This window comes from Lolium rigidum, chromosome 7, assembly GCF_022539505.1.
Source record: "Lolium rigidum isolate FL_2022 chromosome 7, APGP_CSIRO_Lrig_0.1, whole genome shotgun sequence".
Taxonomy (NCBI): Eukaryota; Viridiplantae; Streptophyta; class Magnoliopsida; order Poales; family Poaceae; genus Lolium; species Lolium rigidum.
The window spans coordinates 117,517,920-117,529,534 of NC_061514.1; the positions used below are offsets into that span (position 1 = coordinate 117,517,920).

At 43.6% G+C, this 11,615-nt stretch overlaps 1 protein-coding gene across 1 annotated transcript; it reads left to right on the top strand.

Moving 5' to 3' along the window:
• The first annotated feature begins 5,183 nt into the window (after positions 1–5,183).
• LOC124674633 (betaine aldehyde dehydrogenase) lies at positions 5,184–10,535 on the top strand. Its single transcript, XM_047210676.1, has 15 exons — positions 5,184–5,323; positions 5,454–5,596; positions 7,248–7,328; positions 7,414–7,562; positions 7,981–8,073; positions 8,145–8,268; positions 8,403–8,468; positions 8,605–8,674; positions 8,833–8,909; positions 8,986–9,099; positions 9,415–9,492; positions 9,567–9,718; positions 9,802–9,862; positions 9,962–10,068; positions 10,209–10,535. Exons 1-15 carry the CDS (start codon positions 5,209–5,211, stop codon positions 10,297–10,299), a joined length of 1,521 nt encoding a protein of 506 aa, XP_047066632.1. The 5' UTR covers positions 5,184–5,208; the 3' UTR covers positions 10,300–10,535.
• The last annotated feature ends 1,080 nt before the right edge of the window (positions 10,536–11,615 follow it).

Consider the following 11,615-nt stretch of genomic DNA (forward strand, 5'->3'; position numbering starts at 1 on the left):
TAGTGGAAACAGCACATCCAAAACCTTAGAGGTTGTTGTCACTCCCCCAGATTCAATGGAGGCATGAACCCACTATCGAGCATAAATACTCCCTCTTGGAGTCACAAGTATCAACTTGGCGAGAGCCTCTACTAGCAACGGAGAGCATGCAAGAACATAAACAACATATATGATAGATTGATAATCAACTTGACATAGTATTCAATATTCATCGGATCCCAACAAACACAACATGTAGCATTACAGATAGATGATCTTGATCATGATAGACAGCTCACAAGATCTAACATGATAGCACAATGAGGAGAAGACAACCATCTAGCTACTGCTATGGACCCATAGTACAGGGGTGGACTACTCACACATCGATCCGGAGGCGATCATGGCGATGAAGAGACCTCCGGGAGATGATTCCCCTCTCCGGCGAGGTGCCGGAGGCGATCTCCTGAATCCCCCGAGATGGGATTGGCGGCGGCGTCTCTGGTAGGTTTTCCGTATCGTGGCTCTCGGTACTGGGGGTTTCGCGACGAAGGCTATAAGTAGGCGGAAGGGCGGAGTCGGAGGAGTCACGGGGGCCCCACACGCTAGGGCCGCGTGGGCCCCCCTTAGGCCGCGCCGCCCTAGTGTGGCGGCGCCCCGTGGCCCCAGTTCGTTTCTCCCTCGGTCTTCTGGAAGATTCGTGGAAAAATAAGACCCTGGGCGTTGATTTCGTCCAATTCCGAGAATATTTTCCTTTGTAGAATTTCTGAAACCAAAAACAGCGAAAAACAGAATCGGCTCTTCGGCATCTCGTCAATAGGTTAGTGCCGGAAAATGCATAAATATGACATATAATGTGTATAAAACATGTGAGTATCATCATAAAAGTAGCATGGAACATAAGAAATTATAGATACGTTTGAGACGTATTAGGCCGCCGCCTCGTACGACTACACCATCGGATCTACATCAACAAGTCGGCCGCCGGCCGCCTCGCCATCAACACACGGGTCTAAGCCGGACGGATCGCACCGGCTGTCGCCTGATGTCTATGCACGCTTCTATTCCTGTAGATAGTGTTGGGTCTCCAAGAGCAGAGGTTCGTAGAACAGCAACAAGTTTCCCTTAAGTGAATCACCCAAGGTTTATCGAACTCAGGGAGGTAGAGGTCAAAGATATCCCTCTCAAGCAACCCTGCAATTAAGATACAAGAAGTCTCTTGTGTCCCCAACACACCTAACACACTTGTCAGATGTATAGGTGCACTAGTTCGGCGAAGAGATAGTGAAATACAAGTAATATGGATGATTATAAGTAGTAATTACAATCTGAAATAAAAATGGCAGCAAGCGAACATGTAGCAGAACTTGTTGGAAACGGTGTTTCAATGCTTAGAAACAAGGCCTAGGGATCATACTTTCACTAGCGGACACTCTCAACAATGATCACATAATTGAATAAATAAATGCTACTCTCAAACACTCTCTTGTTGGATAACAAACACCATTCATTGTGTAGGGCTGCAAAAGCACACCTCAAGCCGGAGTAAACAAGCTCCACAACGTCATAAAGGAATCACACACGATGCGTACACTCTCACCATCACACCGTGGAGAGTAACTCCGGAGTTCATATTAAAGTAACCTCTAGAGTGCATAATAGACAAGAGTAACATCTACATATTCAAATAGATTACAAAGCTCATGATCACATAAAGATCACACCATGGGAGAGAGATGAATCACATAGCTACCGGTAGAGCCCTCAGCCTCGGGGGAGAACTACTCCCTCCTCATCATGGGAATCAGCAGCGGCGATGAAGATGGAGATGACTCCGGGGGCAATACCCCGTCCTGGCGGCGTGCCGGAACAGAGATTCTGTCCCCCCGAAACTTGTCGTCGATGGCGGCGGCGCTGCTGAACTCTTCGTGGAATATGACTTGATTTTTTAGGATTTTCGCATCTGTGGCAATATATAGGCGAAGGGGCAGCGTCGAGGGAGCCAGGGGGCTCCCTCCCCATATGTCGGCGCGGCAGAGGGGTGGGGCGCGCCCCCCTATGGTGTGGGGGCCCCTTGGCCCCCTCCGGCCCTTCTCCGGCTCTGCGGGTCCGCCTCGGCAAAATATTGACTTCTGTCTTCGTGGGGTCCAATTCCGAGAATATTTCCCGTGTAGAATTTCGAAACCAAAAACAGCAGAAAACGAGAAGCGGCACTTCGGCATCTTGTTAATAGGTTAGTCCCGGAAAATGCATAAAAATGATATAAAGTATGAGCAAAACATGTATGTATTGTCATAAAACTAGCATGGAACATAAGAAATTATAGATACGTTGCAGACGTATCATCGCCCACGTGGACAAGATCAACTTCAGTACGCCGCGCATCTCCGCGTCAGCATGTCGTCTACATTGCTGACCATCTACACCGACATCATCGACCCAAACAACTACGACAAGCCGTGCGACTACACCAAGATCTACGTCGAGTTCTACATCGCCAACTACATCGCCAAGGTCTACATAAACATGGTCTCCATCGACATCCTCGTCAACACTGTCGTCGCCGCCTACGACACAAAAACCCCCGCCGCCGCGCTAAGACAAAACCCCGCCGCCGCCGCAGACCAGTTGCCGCCGCCGCGCTACGAAAAAACCCGCTGCTGCCGCAGAACCGATGCCGCCTCCGCGCTATGACGAAAACCGCCGCCGCCGCAGAATCGCTGCTGCCGCCGCGCAAAACCTAAAACCCTACGACAAAAAAAATGCGCAATTTTTTGCGCCTTCGGCGAATACGGCTACACCACATACGACGACTACGACGTCGACCATACCTCGACGACGGCTACATCATGCTCGGCTACCTCGACATCGACATCAACAAAACATCTACGACTACTCAAGACCTCCAGTCAACAACGTTCGCGTCGTCACTTGCGTCCACGACACTCCCGCTGTGACTGCGGGAGGGAAGAGGAGGTACCAGAAGGGGACGCCGATGATGACAAGGAGGAGAAGAGGATGGAAGCGCAAAACTTCAAATCTAGTCGCAAGCGTCCGCTTCACTCCCGCTACGACTGAGGGGGGATGTTAGACTATACGTGTGTATATTAGGATAGAGATAGACTAGGATTTGGTACAATGTACTCCAAGTCTACCTCCCCTTTGTACCTCTATATATACCCCCAAAGGGTCATGGCAATACTACACACAAGAATTAGGATTCTATATTTTCCACAAAATTGAGCATCACATCACGTGAAAACTGAACCAATATTCAGCAGCTCTGCTGTCTTATTTTTGGATAATGTAGTTATTTTTATCCTGGCTTAATATTAAATAAGCCACAAAGAGGAGCACGGCAGCTGCCCAATGGTCTCACAAAAAAAAGTCTATTGTGTAAATGATCTCATAATTTTTAACATCAAAAGTCTAACACCACATATTTCTTCAGTAAAAGCCTCAATGCGGCGAGCGACGTGCTGGCGTCCACGAAACCCCACGGCGTGCCGACGTCCAGCCCACCCGACGTCCAGTCCACAGACCATTTTTAGACAAGAGGTGATGTATTTTATATTATTTGACTTTTAAGAGTAAATATAGTTGTTGATGTAAAAAAAAACAAGAAAAAAGGTCTACGGGCTATCTATTGTAAATATATTTCGTTTTAAAATTTAAAGGCGAGGTTTATTTGTAAAAGATAAGTCATACGCTAAAAAATTCTATATTGACGCTACCCTAAGTTGAAAAGGTAATCCGATGACTTCAATGTACTCTCTCCATCCCATGAAACGTGTCAAATGTTTGTTAAAATTTAAATATATCTATAAGACCTTGTTTAGTACTAGTGTTTTAATGGAGATTAGTGGGAATAATACTCTAGAGTACGGGTGAATCTCTGTTGTCACTCAATCCCACAAAATCCATCCCCAATCCAGTAGGTAGGAGTAAAATTACACTAAAATTTGGAGAAAAGTGGTGATTAAACTCGCTCATACTCTAGCACCAAACATGCATTAGGGATAAGTGAAGATTTGAAATTTGAAGCGGATTACTCCCGCTAATTCCCACTAAAACTCTAGTACCAAATAAGTCCCAAGTGTAAAACACCGTCCTCTAAAACTGGGACGGCTCAGTTTCTCGTGACATCAACCATATGTCGCGAAATTAGGTAATTTTAAATTTGATTTTTTTTTGAGAAACACAGTATAAACGTAGACGCTCAGATACACGCGTATACACTCACCCCTATGAACGCACACACGCACACCCTACCCCTATGAGCACCTCCGGAAGACTGAGTCGGCGGATTAGATCTTGAAATTGACGAAGTCACCACAAACGCCTCGCTGTCGACTGAAACATCGCCTCTTACTGAATGAATATTCCACCTGTATGAGACACATACTCCCTCCGTTCTGAAATAGTCTACATTCTAGCACTAAAATTTGTTCTGAAATATTCTACATTCTAGCTGTTGGTCAACAACAACACTGAAAACGAAGTGGTTTTGCTCTCTTTATTGGTTGTTGTAATTTTCAATGTAGCTTGGATTGGTTGGTCACATATCTAAGTAGTACTAATAAATGCAATACTAGTTTGTCTCATTTTTCCTAGAATATTGACTAAATCAGAACGGAGGGAGTAGATGTCCAACCTATGGTTTGAACTCTGCTGGGGTGGGGGTACAACCACCCTTGTAACCATCCAACCTTAGATTGGTAGACCTAGACAGACAAGCGTACGTGCACGTGCTCCTGTTTGAACGGGAATTTCTTGGACAACCAAATCAAATGAAATCGTCGTTTAGACATGAGAGAATCTTTCACAGCGGTGCCCTGAAGCGATGATAGGCAGGCAGGATAGCCACGTCGTAAAAGGTACGGGACGACTGATGGTGCCACCAACCCGACCCAGCAGGGACACAAAAGAAGTCCTCACGCGGGTGGGCGCTGCACGCGAAGTACAGTAGAGTACACGACGCGTGCGTGCGACAACTTTGCGTCACGTGGAAGCCCGATCACCGTGACGCGGCGCACTAGTTTATTCGGGAACCAGAGTCGTGGAGGGAGGATAGCGATTGGATTGTGAGATCGCCGGATCACCAGAAAACGTGCTCCGCCGGAAAAGGCCAACAAAAAGCAGCCGGAGCCACCGCAGCACAGCACTCCACTACTGCTCCGCCCCCATACCACACTCCTACCACCACCAGTCCACCTCGCCGGAGCACCCATGGCCGCGCCCCCAGCGATCCCGCGCCGCGGCCTCTTCATCGGCGGCGGGTGGCGCGAGCCCGCCCTCGGCCGCCGCATCCCCGTCATCAACCCGGCCACCGAGGAAACCATCGGTTCGTTCCGCCGTTCCCCACTCCCTCCGCCCTTCAGCCGCATCGTTCTGGATGTGCCCGGCGCTGCTGCTACTGCTAGCACCGTACTGATTTTACTGTTTGCTGCGTGTCTGATGATCGGCGACTGAAGGCGACATCCCGGCGGCCACGGCGGAGGACGTCGAGCTCGCCGTCGCGGCGGCGCGGGACGCCTTCACGCGCGACGGCGGGAGCGCCTGGTCGCGCGCTTCCGGGGCGGCGCGGGCCAAGTATCTCAACGCCATCGCAGCTAAGGTGCCAACAAACCTCTCATGCTACTGTACCTGAATTTATCTTCCAGTTCAGATGTACACATGCTTTTTTCGACTAAATTAGATGCTAATCTCGAGGGGCGAACCAAGTGAAGCCACCTAGTGCTGCAGATCTCTTCTTCAAAATTCTGATGATCAAGTCGGATTATACATTTATATTTAATAGTAATTGTAACTCTACAACTGTTAGAAACTAACGCTAGTAAGAAAAACATTGGACCGTTAGTTCGTTGGATCCTTTATAAAAGGCTTAGCTTATTTGAAAAGAAAATACATTAGCACCATCACGTGGTTGGGATATGTCAAAGTAGGAACTCAAATTCAGCATCCAACTATGATAATGAAGGATGATACCTTCCTTTTCTCACAACGCACCAAATCCTGCTCAGATTTGAATTGTACACATTATCTTGCTGGCCAATTGTCTAGTTGTTGAAAACTATCAGTTTTTTTGTTACTCTTTTTTAGTGTGAACCACGTGAGCTGATCTTTTACATTTGTTGCAATTATGTTTGGAGATAGTCAGTCTCACAGAAATTTACAACAGAAAATTGAACTTAATATTGGCATGTTAGTCTCATCTCATGTAGTTATACTTCACTACGAAAGCTTTAGCTCTCAGAATGGCAGGTCGGCAACAGAATAGGTCCATTTATTGCAGAACATGGTGTTTGCTGTTACACTATTTTTTTTACCAATTGTGAACTGCACAAACTTGAAATTTCGAAGATGAAGGCACTCTACTTCTCTCCCAATCTGAAGTTAATTCCATATGTACAGTAGGACGTGTAAGGTTCACAAATACCTTACCGCTAATAAGAAAAGAAAAACATTGGACCGTCAGTTCGTTGGATCCTTTATAAAAGGCTTAGCTTAGTCGAAAGGGAAATACACTAGCACTATCACGTGATGTCTCAATATGATATTTGAATACGAAATTAAATATAATAAATTCCGTTTTATTTTCAAAAAAATAGGGATTCAAATTCAGCATCCAACTACCATACTGAAGGATGATACCTTCCTTTTCTCACAACGCACCAAATCCTGCTCAGATTTGAATTGTACACATCATCTTGCTGGCCAATTGTCTAGTTGTTGTACACAATCAGTTTTTTTGTTACTCTTATTAGTGTGAACGACGCGAACTGGTTTTTTTACATTTGTTGCAACTATGTATGGAGACAGTCAGTCTCACAGCAATTCATCATATACAACGGAAAATTGAAATTAATATTGGCATGTTAGTCTAGTGTAGTTATAGTTCATTGCAAAAGCTTGAGCTCTCAGGAATGGCAGGTCGGCCACAGAATAGGTCCGTTTATTGCAGAACAATGGTGTTTGCTGTTATAAGGAAACTTTTTTTTTTCAATTGTGAACTGCACAAATTTTGAAATTTCGAAGATGAAGGCACTCTACTTTCTCAATCTGAAGTAAATTTCGTATGTACAGTAGCATGCGTAAAGTTCACAAAGCTGTTCTGCTTCATTTTATATGGAAGACGGAGAACTGGAGATTTTGTTAGTATCAGAGAGTTTCCTATTGTCAATGCTTTCAGTAAAGTATGTCCGTATTATTCATTACTATGCTTGTTGCTGTCATTAATTTCCTCAAATATTCGATGCTTGTTGCAGATTAAAGAAAAGATAACTTATCTGGCATTGCTGGAGGCACTTGATTCCGGAAAGCCCAAGGACGAAGCAGTTGGCGACATGGTATTTTTAATTATTCACGTTATAATGTTTAGAGTTCCTAAAGACGCTCCGTGTTTATATCTGATGCTTTTCCATCTAATCTTAGGAGGATGTCGCTGCATGTTTTGAGTACTATGCTGGTCTGGCAGAAGCATTAGATGGGAAACAACATGCACCAATCCCTCTGCCCATGGAAAATTTCAAGACCTATATCCTCAAAGAACCCATCGGGGTTGTTGGACTCATCACTCCCTGGTATAATTTTGCAACCATTTTTCTTTGCTTCCAATCCATGGCTATGTATGGATCTTGGAGAATTTTTGTATAGGTTCACTCCTTTTAGAAAAATTCTGAAGACTGTTTTTAAGCTATTGCTCTTAAGATATCAAATGTTATAGTTCATGGCAAAACTTTTTTCTTCCATTGTATTGTTGTTTCATGTGTGATGAATAACAAGCTGAAATTCGAAAAACCTATTAGAGAGAAGACTAATCTTATACTTGTACATTATGAACCATTTGGTCATTTATCTTACCCTTTTTCTGGAAAAAACTGGTAATTTAATAAGAAGTCAATTAAGAAAATTTTGCACTGCTTCCTTTTTGTATTTGATAACTCATTGTTGTTCAATTTAGCAACTCTACTTATATTGCTTTCTCTTTGTGTAATGAAGGAACTATCCTCTGTTGATGGCTACTTGGAAGGTTGCACCTTCCCTTGCTGCTGGGTGTACAGCTGTGTTAAAGCCATCTGAGTTGGCTTCTCTGTAAGGCGATGCTTTTGAAGTCCTTAACATTATTATTTTATCCAATGGCTAATTCTTTTTTTTTTCAATAGAACTTGTTTAGAGCTCGGCGTGATATGTGAAGAAATAGGACTACCTTCAGGAGTTTTGAACATAATTACTGGTCTAGGACCTGATGCCGGTGCTCCAATTGCTTCACATCCCGACGTGGATAAGGTCAGACCTATTCTTTAAACATGTATATTCGTATGCTCGTGGACATACTGAGTTAGCGACAATGTATCACATAATCGTATATGTTTATCCTCAAATTTAGAGGCTTCTAAAATTTCTGGGGTTCTTTTCTATAGGTTGCTTTTACTGGAAGTACCGAAACTGGTAAGAGGATAATGACCTCTGCTGCGCAAATGGTTAAGGTGTGTCATCTATATTGTTCAGTCACCATAACTTCTGATCTTTTATGCTTGTGCTAAACTGCTGATGCGAGAAATCTGTGAGTTATGCATCGATGTTCCCTTGGTCTGATTGCTTTTGCATTATCTTCTTCAACAGCCTGTTTCATTAGAGCTTGGCGGCAAAAGCCCTCTTGTTATCTTTGATGATGTTGCTGACATTGACAAAGGTATCTCCATTTCTTGGATGTCGCACTACGCCCCTAATCCATTTGTTTCCCTTTAACTCATAGTCGACAGTTGTCTGGATTATGGAAGAACAAATGGTGCGTTTACATATTTCAGTTGTGTTAGCTAATTGTGAATTGGTGCACTAATTTTGAAACAGCTGTTGAATGGGCCATGTTTGGCTGTTTTTTTAATGGCGGTCAAGTTTGCAGTGCAACTTCTCGTCTACTTCTCCATGTACGTATGCTCTGCTGGCTGTTATGGACACCAAGTTATTTTCTAGTGTATGACATGAATATTCACATTTTCACAGGAGAAAATCGCAGAGAGATTTTTAGATAGATTCGTTGAATGGACAAAGAACATAAAAATCTCAGATCCACTGGAAGAAGGTTGCAGGCTGGGTTCAGTTGTCAGTGAAGGGCAGGTAACTCAAATGGGCCTTTTGCATTTTTGGTGTTTGGTTGCAAACATGTATAGTTTTGTAACCTGTTAAACGCTTTGCGTAGAAGTTAAACTTAAAGAGATAATAGTGATGATCTGCAATTGCAACAAATTGTAAATGCTGACCTTTTTGCGAACTATTTAGCTTCTATATCAAGTTATGCTTTTGCAAACCACCTTAGAGTATCAGTATTCACAGTTGCATGTCTTGAGATGTCTTATTCACTGAACGAGTGAAAACCATCATGTAACTCAATTGTCATTCTAACTTATTAGAAAACCTTTTTTTTCTTTTCAGTATGAAAAGATCAAGAAGTTCATCTCAACAGCAAGAGCTGAAGGTGCTACAATTTTGCATGGGGGTGACCGGCCAAAGGTAAGCATTTGATCATTGCATCACATGTTCTTGTCCCTCAGTTATTCACCTAAGCTACATTTGTGCTTTGACAGCATCTCAGCAAAGGGTTCTTTATCGAGCCCACAATCATAACAGATGTTAGCACATCAATGCAAATTTGGCGAGAGGAAGTCTTTGGACCAGTCATCTGTGTTAAAGTATTTAAGACTGAGAGTGAAGCTGTGGAGCTTGCAAATGATACCCAGTGAGTTTCTTGATTTCACAAGCGTGAAAATATTCTTTCATGCATATATCAGGCACCTGACTTCTCTATCATTTTCTTTTCAGCTATGGCTTGGCTGGCGGTGTGATTTCTGATGATCTAGAGAGGTGTGAGCGCATTGCAAAGGTAAGACTGAAGTTGAAGTTACTTTACCATGCCCATAAATTTAAAACTTGCAATGAAACTCAAAGTATTGCGTAACCTGATATGCCGCCCCATCTGCAGGTTATTCACTCGGGCATTATGTGGATAAACTGCTCTCAACCAACTTTGGTTCAAGCTCCATGGGGAGGGAACAAGCGCAGTGGTTTTGGCCGTGAGCTAGGAGAATGGTGAGCTGCTGCCGTTTTAAGATATTAACTGTGAACATGTGATTAAAGATACAAGAGTGCTACTTTCATCAATTACACAGAATGCATATTTCACATACTGTTGAAAATATCCTCTGAATTTCCCTTGCTTTTGCTTTCAGGGGCCTCGAGAACTACTTGAGCGTGAAGCAAGTCACCAAGTACTGCTCGGATGAACTATACGGATGGTACCAGCGCCCATCCAAGCTGTAGATGATATGAGGCGTTTAGTCAGGAGAAAGGAACATCATTCACTGAAAGACGCGGTCAATCCTGATTCTGTGCATGGATGAAGTCTTTTGTATAGTGTTTTCCCAATAAGCCATTATATGGCAAACGTGGACGGGTAGTGTGTCATTAAGCATGTGACAGTTGCAGTTGTCAAAGGATTGCTAAAGTGAAAACGACATTATATTCAGCCACTTTCAGTATATCTGTTTTACTGTTTACGGTTTGTTTTATCAGAGTTTATCTGCTTGTGTGGTGCATTTCTGATGAACTAAACAAGCTGTTAGTAAATCATCTGTGAGTAACACGGATGACTACTGGTATCACATATTCAAATGAGCATGAAAATGCTGAGAAGATGGATTCTGTTATGCCCAGCAAGACATACAGAGAGTTTGAACCAATGTGTTCGGCTTCCTGGAGCAGAAGGCGATGGCAGCCCCAGCGCTGCAAAGCTGAAGAAAAGAAGGTAAGGTGGCTGGGCCACGGACACCGGAGGTTCAATGCCGACGTCTGGTGGTCTAAAAAGAAAGGAGAAGGAATGGGGTTGCAGGACACCTGGGAGCTATAAATCTCTGATGTAATGCTGTTCTTCCCCTGTTCCTGCGATGTTTTGAGGTAGTTTGTTAGACGCATGGAGGCTTTAGGCTGAGACAAAAAGTGGACGAAAAATGATGATTTGTAACTGAGATGAAACACAAACATTTCGTTTTCTTCTGGAAATGGAATGGGGGCTGAAGCCTTTGTTTCTAAAAAGATGCAAGTCTAAAATATGAAGTAGAGTAATTATTTTTGAATAAACGAACCATTAATAAAAAAAAGCTCCCTCCGGCCCAAATTAAGGAGTACACTTGTACTCCCTCCGTCCCAGTTCGCAAGGCAATGTTTTCAAATATCTTGACCCAAGGTGAATTATCATTGGCTCTAAATTTGCACGTTAAAACGTTAATCGGCGCTGCAATTAATTGGGAAACTAGTGCGTTAAAACGTTAATCACCAATGCATGAAGTACTAGTGCGCGATGGTTTCACATGCATGGAGTACTAGTGCGTGGTGGGAGATGAAAAGAGGAGTGTTTGCATGCAAAAATGAATTAGTTTACTCCCACATTAAATGCAAAATGTGTCTAGGAGGTGAGGGATTTTGGGACAAATATTTTTTAGAATTTACCTTGCGAACTAAGACGGAGGGAGTACTGGATATATGAGCCACGGCAATTAATTTGGCGCTCATCCATTTGCATAGTACTGGATATTTGCCACGTAAACTCGAACTGATGAGCCCGTTTGAACAAGCAAACG